General features: G+C 40.3%; 1 protein-coding gene across 2 annotated transcripts in view; it reads left to right on the forward strand.

The window, feature by feature from the left end:
• Positions 1-13,779, forward strand: part of LOC117405466 (E3 ubiquitin-protein ligase CBL-B-like) — a 64,743-nt gene that overhangs the window by 46,813 nt on the left and 4,151 nt on the right. For both annotated transcript variants that reach the window (XM_034922538.2, XM_059028187.1), the window contains 10 exons: positions 1,310-1,397; positions 1,784-1,915; positions 5,403-5,603; positions 7,037-7,222; positions 7,464-7,835; positions 10,032-10,135; positions 11,145-11,291; positions 11,747-11,826; positions 12,503-12,625; positions 13,626-13,772. In XM_034922538.2, coding sequence (XP_034778429.2) covers positions 1,310-1,397; positions 1,784-1,915; positions 5,403-5,603; positions 7,037-7,222; positions 7,464-7,835; positions 10,032-10,135; positions 11,145-11,291; positions 11,747-11,826; positions 12,503-12,625; positions 13,626-13,772 — 1,580 coding nt within the window. The remainder of the gene's footprint in view (positions 1-1,309; positions 1,398-1,783; positions 1,916-5,402; positions 5,604-7,036; positions 7,223-7,463; positions 7,836-10,031; positions 10,136-11,144; positions 11,292-11,746; positions 11,827-12,502; positions 12,626-13,625; positions 13,773-13,779) is intronic.

The following is a 13,779-nucleotide window of genomic DNA, read 5'->3' on the forward strand; positions in this document are numbered from 1 at the left end:
GGACTGTTGGTTTTTATTACGGAAATATAAACAAAATAAATGAAAATAATAATGAAAGAATTGCAACAAAATTATTTTAGTTTAGATTTTTCAATAATGAAAGAAAACAGCGTTGTTGTCTGCTTGATTTCAACCTTACTGTATTGTATATGTTGTGCTTACAGCAGCAAATGAAATGGAAAAGCTGTCATGCCTTGAACTGCATCTATGAAATGCATGTACACACGGCAGTAGGTTTTAGAAATGCTTTTATTTATTCCCACCCCCGTATTTGTTTCCATTGCAAACAAGGTAGTACAGAACTTCACTCTCCCCCGGATAATTTTTAATTTTCATGGAACAGCAATTTCACTGAAGTGCAGCCGTCTCTAAAACAAATAACAAATTCAATTTCCAGCCACGTTACTCCTCTCCAAAGGTATAATTTGTTGCGCTAAATGCAGTCTGTATCCCAGCCCCACAGGTGAGTAGCTTCACTTTTGGCTACCGTTGAAAAGAGATTAAAGGTTCCTTTGTTTTGTGCAGTTCTGTAAATGGAAATGCCAAGAATGCAATTAGGCATGAAAACATATCACTTCAACTCTGTGCCTATGCAACAAATGTGTGTGTTATTCTGGTGTTGGGAAAGGCTAGGGTGACAGGATTTAACTTTCATGGTACTGTTTTTTGCATTCAGAGCTGTGCAATGTAGAATGAAGAGCAAGTATCTAAATACTTTGATTCTCATCTCTTTACATTTTATATTGAAAAACACACCAGTATCGTCCAGCAGTATTCTTCAAGTGCACATTATGTAAGATTCTGAGCCCTAGCACAAGTGTATAGGAAGACCATTTGTCAGAAGGAATTAAAATCATTTTGACGGCGTACGAACGGACTCTGGAAATATTAGCTTTTCTTTCATGGGACTGAGTTGTTTGTTGCTAGCTTTGCTACAGTTATAAGAATTTGCCACCTTTCAAAATCTGTCTTGTCCTGGTGATTTTTTTTTTTTTTTTTTTGTATACTTTTAAATCGTTTACAATAGTTGAATATGGTTGAACTGTTAGTGCAGTTACGTTTTATTGAATAAAAACAAAAAGTAAGAATTGACCCTCTGTATAATATCATGCATTTTCCATTTTAAGATTATAAGCTGTAGAAAAAACTGTCAAATGTCCCTTTTGACATAACTAACTCCTCATTTTACTTCATCCTTTTACAACCCAATGTGTTACGATTGCAATAAAATGTGATACAACATTCATGCAAATATTGGCAAATACATTCTATTTTTATTAATATCCTATTTATTTTATTTGTATTCCAGTTACTTGTACCCCGACGGCCGCAGTTATAACCCTGATTTGACTGGACTGTGTGAACCAACACCTCATGATCACATAAAGGTCACACAGGTAGGTGGCACAGCCTGTGGGCTGTATCAGGAACATATATCTATAGATATATATATATAATCTCTATCAGCTTACTTGCGACTAAGACAATACGATAAACTTGTAGTGCTGCTGTGAAATGAAAGCCTCTATGAGCAAATGTTAGTCTCTTTTTTTTTTTTCCTTAATTCTGAGTGAAATATAGCGTAAGCCTTCCAGTGGCCCTTTTGCCTAGGTCTTTAGAATACTCTCCGCCATTTTTCCAGATTTCTTTTCGCACACCGTTTTTTGATACCGCCCGCAGATACACCAGATTAATCGATCAATTCTTATTTTATTGAGCAAAGCCCACAGGTGTGATTTAAGCAAGTGATTAAATGAAGCTTGTGCATTCCTTATGTTTGCAGGAGCAGTACGAGTTGTACTGTGAGATGGGCTCCACCTTCCAGCTGTGTAAAATATGCGCAGAGAACAACAAGGATGTGAAGATCGAGCCCTGCGGACATCTCATGTGCACTTCTTGTCTGACAGCGTGGCAGGTAATTGAGAACATTTTTACATGTGCTCCTACTGTTCATCTGGGAGCATGCAACCTGGTAGGTAAATTGGGGTTCAGGACTTCTACAGCTTGGTTTTTGACCAGTAATGAACATAGGATGGATTTATAGTCTCGGGGGTGCCCCCTTGTGGTGTTGTAAGGTTGCACCGAGTTTCTTCTGCCTCAGGGCAATTGTAACCAACACTGCAGTTGATGTCACAGAAGACTTCTCATTAATGAAAATCGGGTTCTCTTCCCATCGCGAGCCTCTACTTGTACGTAAAATGTATTTCAGTTTCGACATTTGGGCTTATTGACGGGATAAGAAGAAAGGATGAAGGAGTCAGCAGTTGAAAGCTGGTCTCCTTGTGTGTGTATAATCACACTGATTAGCCATGCCTCAAGAGGTTTTCAATGCATTGCCATGTTGTGCAACATCTGTGCTTTTTTGGAAACGAGCGTTTCTAAGCTTTTGGAGTCGCATTAGTATCAAAGTTTGAATGGCAGGTTTGTTTGATTTGACTGCCCAGATTACTTATGTAGAAGGCCTCTTGTTACTAAGAGGTGTCCATTTGTGTTTTTTCCAATTACGTTGCAACGAAAAACCTTCAGAACGTACAGGATTAAAAATTTCGTTTTGGGATTTGAAGAAATGAGCTTTATTATTATTATTATTATTATTATTATTATTATTATTATTATTATTTTTATTATTATTATTATTTATTACTGTCACTATTACTTCATGTTACATTTTCTTGTCATGAAAAGGTGCCATGTAAAGGTAATATTGCTGCAGAACAAGAATCGTGATTTTTCAGAAGAAAGAAAAAAACAATTGGATGAATTTATAATTAAATACGAAATTGCTTCATGTTACTAAGTTATACTGGCAGACTTCAGCTATTGTAACCACTGTGTTTAAACAATATGTGTAGTATTGCTTAATATTGTAAGAGGCTATTAACTTTTTCTGGCAACTGTTGAAACAACATTGTTCATGCCAGATTTCTTAAATCCGATTTATTGTGTGATGGTGCTGCTTGAACTTTTCACATAGGGGAGTACGTCTGTGCCCTACAGCTAGTTCCTTGAAACGTTTGCCAGGAAGAAGTTGCCTTGTTTTCAAGGGCTTCAAATGAACATGCAGCAACTTATTAGTGTCTTTTATACTCCAAATCATCAGTAACATAGTTTTTTGTCTATAAAGGTAAAACTGTAATGTGCAGTTTGAAAAAGAAAAAAAACAGACTACTCCCAAGCCCCCTAAATTAACAGTGAGGTTTTCATTTCTGATTTTTTTTTTTTTTATTATCTGCAAAAAAAGTGCTAATGACGATTCAGCCCCGAGTCCACTGTAGTATAATATGCATGGCTTCCAGTAAAGAATGAATCATAGCAGGGCTAACTATAGCGCTGATTTGTGTGTGTGTGTGTAATATATACACGCACACACCTGCACTTCTGAGTAACTCTGCATTGAAGTTTAATTTCTATTTGAAGAAAACAGAAATCCAGTATTTCAAAAGCCCTGAAAGAGAATACTTTTTACACTTTGCTGTAACATAACTCCCATAGCCTGCCTAATGGAATACAGTGGAAAACAATGGGGAGGGAAAAAATCTTATCTGAGAAATGCAATTATCAATGTGACTGCTGTGTGCATATATATATATATATATATATATATATATATATATATATATATAATATATTTTTTTTCTTTTTGATTGAGGTGCCTTTTCTGAACATTTCAATTTAAATGTTCATAAGACTGATTTTAGTAAAATGACTCTGTGAAATTGGCATTCTGGAAACCCTTTCAGTACAGAGGTCAGTTAATAATGGCCGATGTGGAGTAAGCTCAGTCAGCTGTGACTAATTGTCTTGTATGAAGTGTCTCGTAGTCACAGTAGACGTTCGGGTGAAAAATGAGACACCGGTTTAATATAAAAATGTCTTTTGAAAGGAACTGTTTTTTTGTGAATTGGAGAATAGTGCTATTAGGGCCTAAATGAAGAGACTGTCTCCTATATGAAGAAGTCTGGGAAAGCTTGCTGCAGGTATCAGAGATGTAGAATGAACTCGAGGATTGTCTCAGGAAAGTTACATTACTGGTGTTCAGTGAAAGTGAGCTTGTGGCCATATCAGTGAGGCAAATAGTTTTCACATACAGTACATTACAACATCATGTAACTGGACTAGTGTGTGTATGCGGATGTATTGTAAGCATGATAATTACTGGGTAATTGAACCACATCCAGAATGTAACTAGGATGCAAGACCCAAAACTACTGCAAGCGCCCAGTATTGCCTGCTTTAAATGCACGACGCTGACAGTTAGTATCCTTTTGTTCTGTAATCGAGACATCATTACATATGCTAAAAAACCACCTGTTTTATTGGGACCTGACTTAATTAACTGGCACTCTGGTTAATAAACTTCTGGATAATAGACTCTGTACTGTACCCATATGACTTGATTAGAGATGCAATTCCCATTACGTTTGGGACACTTTCATTTTCTTTTTTAGTTTTTATTCAGAAAAACTCACATTGCTAATTTAACTGTTCCAAGATCCGCTTTTAGAATTTGTTTTATCATGCAGATCCCTTTTCCTTGCATGTTTTTAAAAGTTTCATTTCTAAGCACCTGGTTCTTATTACACCCTGTTATCACTGTTGTAACTTGGCCTCCTAATGCTATGATCCTTATGCCAGACCATCTAACAAGCAACAAGTAGCTTTTGGTTTTCTCTGCCTGTGTTAAGGGTTTTATTTAATCTGGCAGCTCATAAAGCATTAATACTGTATATCATTGCTGCCTATTTAGTGAAAACTGCGACTTGAGTACCAATTAAATATTATACTGTCACTTTAGAAAGATGTACTGTTCTGTTTAAAGATAAGAAAAGGAAACTAGCTGGTGATTTTTGAAAGTTTTGATAAATGTCAATTACACATCTTGTAAGAATTACTGGAAAACATAAAGATGCCAAACAGTAAAATATTTTTGCCATAATTTGTATTCTCTTGATACTGTACACCACTTTTTTAAAATTGTATGTGAAATTGAAAGTTAAATTGGAAATTAAATATGAAAACTGAAGTGCTGTAAAGCTAAAACTATTTATTTTTAGTTTTAAGGATTCATTATTAACCAACTATAAACAGGCATAGGAGCTGATGAATAAGGTCTTGCTACAGTAGTTAAAAGCATAATAGCCCTAATTACATGCTTTTGTGTTGATGTAGCCAGTTAATAGTTTACAATTATATTGCTGTATCCTTTTTATTCTATGTCAAGACGTGAGAGCAGTTTTGACTGTCTATTCTGGGCTTACTGTCAGGGGCATAAGATAAGTGGAGACAGAATCCCAGAACGTCAGTAAAAACTTATCCGGGCCTCAGGTACATCCTACTGAGACCAGAGCAAGCTACTCTTGAAACCAAAGCATTCACACTTCTCCTCTTCTGCTTTTCTGCAGGAATCAGACGGGCAAGGCTGTCCGTTTTGCCGCTGTGAAATCAAGGGCACAGAACCGGTCATTGTGGACCCTTTTGACCCACGAGACGACGGCGCCAAGTTCAGTTTTATGGACACTTTCTGTTCCCCTATGCTAGACCTGGACGATGACGATGACAAAGAAGAGTCCTTGATGATGAACCGGCTCGCTTCAGTCAGAAAGGTAAGAGCCTGCATTTCAAAGGCAGTGTGGTTCAGTGGATGGAGCAGAGCACTGCAGGTCTGGAGGCCCTGGCTTTGATCCCATCTACCTTGAGCTCCAGTGTTACTCATTTGTAAGTTTGTGTTGAGACAAGCCAAGATGTATTGTAAATATATTGTGTGTGTGTGTGTGTGATGTAATTTATTTACTTTTTGTTTGTTTGTATTCTTTTTATAATGTATAGAACAAGTACGTTATCACAGTGTGTTAAAGATAACATAGGCCAATAAACTTTTTACAACGATAATGTAGCTGTCGGTTGTGACACGACAATATTTGGGTTGGGAGTGGCAGGCGTTCAGTGTGAATTAGAGTGGAAATAAATTGGCATTATTTTTAAAACGGAAAATTCAAAAGAACTCAAATGTTCTTTGTGGTAATCAACTTGTTCAAGAAAAAAACGATCAGTTGTCCTCTGCAGCCTCATCGATAAGCACTCAAGTGTTTGATACGATCGCACAGACTTATTCTGGGCTGCCTGGTGGTTGACAGAATCGTACCCTCTGTTTACACAGAGAAATGCCTTGTGGGCAAAACTATGACCCCGATTCACTATCTGACATCAAGAAATGTATGTTCAGCACATCTTTTGCAGTTATGCATCATATGTGAGAGATTCATTTTGTGACTCATGCCCACCATGCAGTTGTCCTCCCCATTTTCCTTGAGTCCTTCTACAGCCTTGGTATTTAAAACCAGTTCATAGGTCACAAGACCAAAACCGTAACGATTTATGTGTCGTCGTCCAACCCCCCCCCCCCCCCCCAATCTAGTCCTATTTGGTATTTGAACCAGTACATACTGTCAGATGACAATTATGAAAATAGTCACATTTTTCTAATACATGATTTAAAATAAAAAATGCCGCCTCATTTGTTAAATTTGCAAAATCCAGTTTCAGCTAAAGTAGTTTCCATGAATAAAAAAATGGGCATAGATTAGAATAAGGCCTTTTTTTAAGTGCTAATTTGCCGTCTAGTCTCTTGCTAGCTTGTGTGTCCAGCAACGTTCAGAACATTTTGTGGGAGTCTGTGAGAAGAGCCTTTTATCATCTGATTCAAGCCAGGATTCAAAATTCTGCATAAACAGTGGTGAAATATGCCATCGGGCATTCAAAAGGAATTTCAGGAAAAGGAATATATGTTGTCTTGAGTATAAAGCATATCGCACCACGTCAAAGATGTTGTTATTATACATTGCACAGACAGCTTATTCTAGCTATGGTGGTTTAAAAGTGTCCAGTGCTGAGATGATTCTGGGTGCAGGCGAAGAGGACACACTGGAGGGATTGTGATTGTAAATAGTGGAGATTTCTTGTGCTTTGTGATTTTTTTGCTCCCTGCTAATATCACTCTATTATGTCGTCTCCCTTCAGTTTTTTTTTTCTGCTTCAGTTGACAGAGAGACAGAATTCCCCTGTGACATCACCAAACTCCTCCCCCGTGGCTCCGCGTAGGAAGGCCCCGCCCGAAACGCAGCAGATCCAGCACCTCAGCCTCCCTCCCGTGCCTCCTCGACTGGACCTCATCCAGAAAGGGGTGATCCGCTCGCCCTGCGCCAGCCCCACCAGCTCTCCCAAGGTGAGACCAGCACTGCCGCTCCTCTTCAGTTATCAGCACTGCCATTGCTGGCGTGCATCTGTGTATGATATGATATGCACCTGTGTAATTGCATACATTTTGACCGTGCCTTAAATCAATCCTAGTAAAAAAAGTGTGTCTTTTTTTATACGTATGAAACACAGTTGTGTACATGTCTGGAACAAAAAGTCCTGTTGTCCTGTAATTGGCTGGGGATTGAACTCTTTCATTCTGTTTTCAGACTTCTCCGTTTATGGCGAGGAAACAGGACAAGCCTCTCCCGGCGCCCCCACCTCCGCTGAGAGACCCCCCTCCTCCACCCCCGCCCGAGAGACCCCCCCCTATCCCGCCAGATGGACGGCCCGCTTGGCTCCCCCAAATCCCTGCCAGCCTGCCCACCAGGGAGCCGCACGTGCCCCCCGAGGCCTGGTGCCCTCGAGACAGCATGGGCCCGGTGCTGCACACAGACAGCCGACTCGCCGCAGACCGATCACCCAAGCTGGGGCACACCGCACCCTCCCACCTTAACGGCAGAGCCGGCAACTTAACAGCTGACCAGGGATTCGGCCGGCAGATCCAGAGGCTCCTCGAGCTACCTCCAGACGGTGTCAAGGTGAGGGCGTGAGGAACCCTTCTTCTCAGTACCTGGTTTGATCTTGGATTGCTGCGATGAAGTTAACAGGACTACCGGCTTTTCAATAGAGTGGTTTGTTGATAACCTTCCTGACAGTGAAGTGCACAGATGTTGTGGTGTATTTGTTCTCTGCACAGCATGCACACCTGTGTGTGTTTGTGTTTGCAGTTGGCGGCTAGGGGTTGAAGATTAAAGAAAATCCATGTATTAAAGGACAGGGTTTGCTGCAGAAGCTAGTTTTTTTGCTCTTTTTTAAGCTTGTTTCTTGTTAATAATTGCAGCTGAGAAATCATCATTAACACATTGACTGATGGAGTGAGTGCCACAATCCTGCGCTTTTTGTTTTTCAGCTGTCTTTTTATTAATCTCGATTTCAAGTTGCAATGCTGATGAGCAGCCAAAAAAGTGTGATCTTTGAAGCGTAAAACATTGCTCGACGAAATTAGCAGGTTTACAATATTTAATTTGCATGAATGGTTAAACCTGTGAAACATTTCCAACTTTTGCATTGCTTCACATTCGTGATCCCCCTGAGGCAGTGCAATGACCACAGTGACATTTCCATTCCTCAGAACAGCGAGACATAGATTTCCTTCTTTATGTGCTCATGTACTGTAGCGTTGTTTTTTACCGTATGTCATGTAGGTAAATTTGGCCCAACGCAATTAACACATTTGGCTACCGAGTGGCAGTGTGTGCAACACGCAAATCCCATTCCATGCACCTGCAGCTTAAATAAAAAAAATGTTAAATTCAGCAGGGATTGCAGCTATGCTATTCAAATAATGAATGTTATGTATTACCAGGGTATCTTTGATATATCTGATTTTATGATTGTCGGCAGAAACCCTTTTTTATTATATGTGGATTAATCTTTAAGTCTCGTAGCAAGCCATTCTAATAAACGATCTTCAAATAGGTGTCTAGCACCACCAACCATATTTCAGTATTTATTCAGGCTTCTTACACAATATAAACTCTTAGCTCGCTGTTTTGTCGGAATATTTAGTGCTGCTTCACTCGCGGTGCACGGTGCAGTGCTGCTAGGGCTGACATTGCCTCCTGCAGAAGATCTCAGTTTAACTGAAGCTTGTCTGTTTTGTTTGAGTGCTGGCAGGGAACAGTGTGTAGTCTGCACCACTGCTTTGGCTCTCTGCCACACACAGTCCCTTTAGCGGCTGCTTCCTGGAGTACAGATATTAAACTCAGGAGAATTTTCTGCTCTAAAAAAAGAGAAGTTGCAGGTGCTGTTTTGAAGTTCTGCTTAAAGTTCATTTTAGTTTACTTGTCTATTTGTATATGCATTTTAAACACAGCAGTCTCTTGGTTTAGCCCGTCAGATTTTTAAAGAACATAAATCTTGGCACCTAGATTTTTATGTTCACGCTGGCATTATAGCAGACCCACTATACAATACTGTTGTGCAGGTGGTTTCCTTTTTAAAAGATCAGATTTAAGGAATTCTCTTGGCGGACAGACTTGAGTATTTTTAGTTACAGAAAACAGGCTTTTAAAAAGACTGTAAAAAAGCCAGTATGCCCGGAAGCATTCCTTTACTTACTGTACTGATTAGCAACAGTGGGTACCAGTCAAATGACTCTTTAGTGCAATGGTTCTCCTGTTGGCCTGCAGAATTCCTGAGCACTCTTTCTGTTGCTCATGTTGGACCCTTTGTTTCAGTTAAATACTGCAGTTTTACTTTAGACTGCAGTAAACAAGTTGAATTTGGATCCAGTAGAGATGTTTGGGGGGTGAGGTCAACCTTTCAGATTTTTCTTTTTGTTTGTGTTGTGTAATTCCTTGCTCGCCTCCCCTGTAAATCTGCCAAGAATCTCCCATTAAGCTTTTATTCTTCTACTTAACAATTTGTATCAAAACTAAGGACTTGACTATTTCCCCCCCCAGCTCCCCCCATCATCTTTCTGCTTTCTCTATAAGCTCAAGATTGTCATGTAAAGTGCCTTGTGATGTCCATGCATAAAGTTTCATTTTACTAAGCAGACTGGAAGCCGATGGCGATTTAGAAGCACTGATGATGTTTTATACAAATAAAAAGAAAGCTGACGCACGCTTTCATCTTGCTGAGCGACACAGGACAGTGAAAGAAAAACTCCTTGAGCTTAACATCAGTGGTGTTCATTAAAATCTCTCTCTCTCACTCTCTCACTCTCACAGCCTCTTTTCTCGAATGGTCACCTTGGTAATGATGCATATGACGTCCCTCCGCCTCGACACTCGCCCCCTCCGCCTGCTGCCTGCATCCAGCCCCTCAGCCACAAGTGAGTCCACACTCCCACACTGCACTGGCAAGCACTGATGTGCATCTACTTTACAGCTATATTTTACATTGGAATCTTTTCTACAACTTCAGCTACAGAATGATTTTGTGAGGAGAGGGAGCTAGTAAAAGTTAATTATTTTCTGTATGGGCTTTTGACAAATCTGGGTTTCATGTCCTGTGCTATGCAGTAGCTAAGAGCCAGATTCAATGTCAAGAAAAGAAGCTACATATATCACTGCATGCGGATACCTAGTTAGTTCAGCTGGCATGCTGTGAAAAGCATCTGTTTTGCTTAAATTCTTCCTGTTAAAGTATAGTTATCATTATACTGATGTGAATTTTATAATGCCTTTCTGAAACCTGCATGCTGTGAACTAGATGTATTTAGAGCATTGAGTTGGTGCGCCCTCTGCAGGAGATTGGAAGAATTACATTAAAAAGTGAAAAAAAAAAAAAAAAGTTGAAATTGGAAAACTAGTGGTCATCAAAATGTTGCAGTATTGTTGTCTGATTAATTATAAAACAATCATGTATTTTATATTCAGTCAGTTTGATTTAATTTAAACTGCCTGTTGTCTGATGACTGATATCTAGAAATCCATTAAAATGACTAGTTGCTTTGACAGTTCAGTTATTGTTTTATTTTTCTCTTGGCCATCATTGAGCTACCATACATGAGGGCATCAAAATTTAGTGTGGCAGACCTGGTCACAGTAACTGTTGCTAGGATCATATTTAATAACAATACCCCCTCCCTCCCCCAAGACCCCATGTCTGTAGAACTTTTGGGACCCCAAGTTCTGCCCTCTATACCTGCCCATAGCCATTTAGGCTTGTGAACAAGTAGAGGCATAGTTTACCTATGGAGTATAACTCGCACATATTCCTAAACGTTACATCATTTTTCAAGGTCAGCTTTTAGGAATATCAACCCCCGAACTATAGCTGCCCCCGAACTTACAAGAAACCTAAACTTGCCTTTTGCTTCTGATTTGTTTTGATTTTAGGTACCCCAATCATTTTACAAACCCCTGTACAGAAAAACCCAGAGGGCGGCTGGAAACCAGTGAAGACGAGTATCAGATCCCTTCATCGCATCCTGTTTCTCTCCCCTCGCAACCCTCTTCGTGCATTACTGTCAGAATCCCAAACAGGTAAACCTTTGGTCTTGTCTAAAGCGATCAACTTGGTGTAGGCTAAGCAGTATGCATTAAACTAACAGTTAGTGAACAATTTGAGGTCTGGGAGAGAACAAATGCATGCTATGTACAGATACTTGATTAACACAAGAGCCATGGAGCAGGAAGGACTAGAATGTGGGAAGACAGTACAGTTCCAGTAATTGTGCTACCCTTTAATCTCTGCATGAACAGTGTTTGTGACTGTGTTATCGCCCACGGATCCCCTATTCACGAGTGTCAGGATGTTCTTTTAGATGAAGAAGATTAAAACTTGCTTACCACATTCTTGCTGATTTAGCAGGAAGGAGTTTTTTTGTCATAACAAATCTTGAAAAGCTGTTTCCAGTAAAACCGCGTGTCATTGAGTATTCAGGGTCTTGGGATGTATGTGTTCTGTATTTGTTTTAACGTTGCTTGTTTGTTTCCAGGGTGCTTGAGAATGAACAGAGCGCTAATGGAACATCTGACAACTCATCAGAGGGAAAGAAGCACAAATCTGTAGAGCTCGGTAATGCATCACTGTCATGTTCCGCACAAGTAGCATGGTATTGAGCAAGGCATCTCACAAGAGCGTTGCCGCTCACAAATGTTACTCATTTACCACCAAAGCAACATCACTGGGTGGGTGCATGTGTGTGTTTTTGTTTTACTTAAAATAAAGGGGTTCTGAAATTGACTGACAGGTATCGCATTGTATCTTGAATGTTGGCTTCACTGTGTCAAGTGCATGCTAATGCTAGGTGTTTTAAATAACCAACAGGTACAGCTTGTATTAATGAGATTCTCACAAGCACAAAGTATTGACCATCTTTTACTGATGTGTCACTATGTTTGGGCTGTGGTGTACAACCTTGATCCTTAAATTACTGGTCAAGACAGCTGGTGTATGAAGCTGTGTGGTTGTGCCGTTTAATGTGTTGCTTTTGTAGAATTGTTGCAATTTTAGTAATGGCATAATACAACAGACCTGTTCTAGAGTACTGTAGATTACTGCTTGCATGAGCACTGCCTGTCAGAATGCATGAATGTATGAATGTACCCTGTAATTGTGTAGCTCATTTCTATTCCACTGCCACCCAAGGGTGCAATCGTCAGCCGTGTCAATATAAAAGGCACCCTGTCATGCTGCTACAAGTGTTTTTTTCATCTTGTGATTAACAGGTCTGAATTCTTGTTCTTCCCAGGTGATCTTTTTGTCTTGTCTGCAGGCTCCATTCCTACTAGACCTGCAATGAGAGACAAGCAGAAGGCCGGCCCCTCTCTGAACAGGACCCCGTCAGACTACGACATCCTGGTGCCTCCCTCAGGTACACACTGACAGTAGCTCATGAGTGCCTGCAGAACACGGGATGCAGGGGTGGAAGGAACACTCCCATTGCATAGCAGTTTCGTCCATTCCTTGTTTACTAGGAGTTTAAGACACGCCCGAGCTTGTTGCTAACTGTGGCTAATCAAGCGCATAGAAAATCTGGAATGGTTGAAACTGCTGTGCAGTGTCTTATTTCAAACCCTGCGATGTAAATATTTCAAGGGCGCCTGAGAAGATCAGACACCCTTAGTGTTTAAATGCTTGCCTGTATTTAACTAAGTTATTCGAGTGGACCGAGAGAGAAGCAGTTAGTCAGATTTTAGAACCAGAGTAAGAAACTGGACTGGGGTGTTTTTATTTATTTTATTTTATTATATAGGTCTATCTATCTAGATAAGTGTCAGTTCTTGGTAATGGTGAATTAACCATCCATGCGTTACCTCATTTTAATTGTTGTTTGTGGGAGTCGGGACTGGTCGCACACTCACTCAAAGACATGACCACCGTTGTGCAGTAAAATCTTCTTACATCTTATTTGCTTAAAAACATGAATTCAGCCAGAACAAAAAGCTTTGCAAGAAATTATTTCCTAGCGTACCCACAGAGCCAGAGGGACACAATAAACAAGATGTGATTGAGAGATTTACTGTAGAGCAACACTGAATCCAATGAGTAACTGAAAGAAAAAAAAAACTCCATGAAAAGCCAACTAGAAATTGCTGTACTGTAAAATGGCAGTTACTTGAGACTGGCACAGAGGGTGTGATTAATGATCTTAACACAGGATTTTAAAGGGGGTGTCAAATTTAATTCAAGTGTACATTTCCTGTTAGTTATTGTGGGATGTTGCCTTGCTTCCAGTCTGTAAATCAAACAGTCAATCAGTCAGTCTCCCTCTGTGTGAGTCAGTTGAGGGGCCTGCACTGCGTTTTAGCTTTTCCTGCTTATCCAGGTTTGCTGGTAGTGGCTCCATGTATTAATGCTGCTGCTGTACACAGGGGAGGATCCGTTCGACAGCCCTCCTCCGTCGCTGCCCCCTCCACCCCCGCCAACCCGGCACAGCCTCACCGAGTACTCCTCTCCCAAACCCAGCGGCTCGGCCAGCCGGCCCTCCTCCAGTCATGACCCCTTCCACCTCACCAACGGTAAGGC

Source organism: Acipenser ruthenus, chromosome 8, assembly GCF_902713425.1.
Source record: "Acipenser ruthenus chromosome 8, fAciRut3.2 maternal haplotype, whole genome shotgun sequence".
NCBI lineage: Eukaryota > Metazoa > Chordata > Actinopteri > Acipenseriformes > Acipenseridae > Acipenser > Acipenser ruthenus.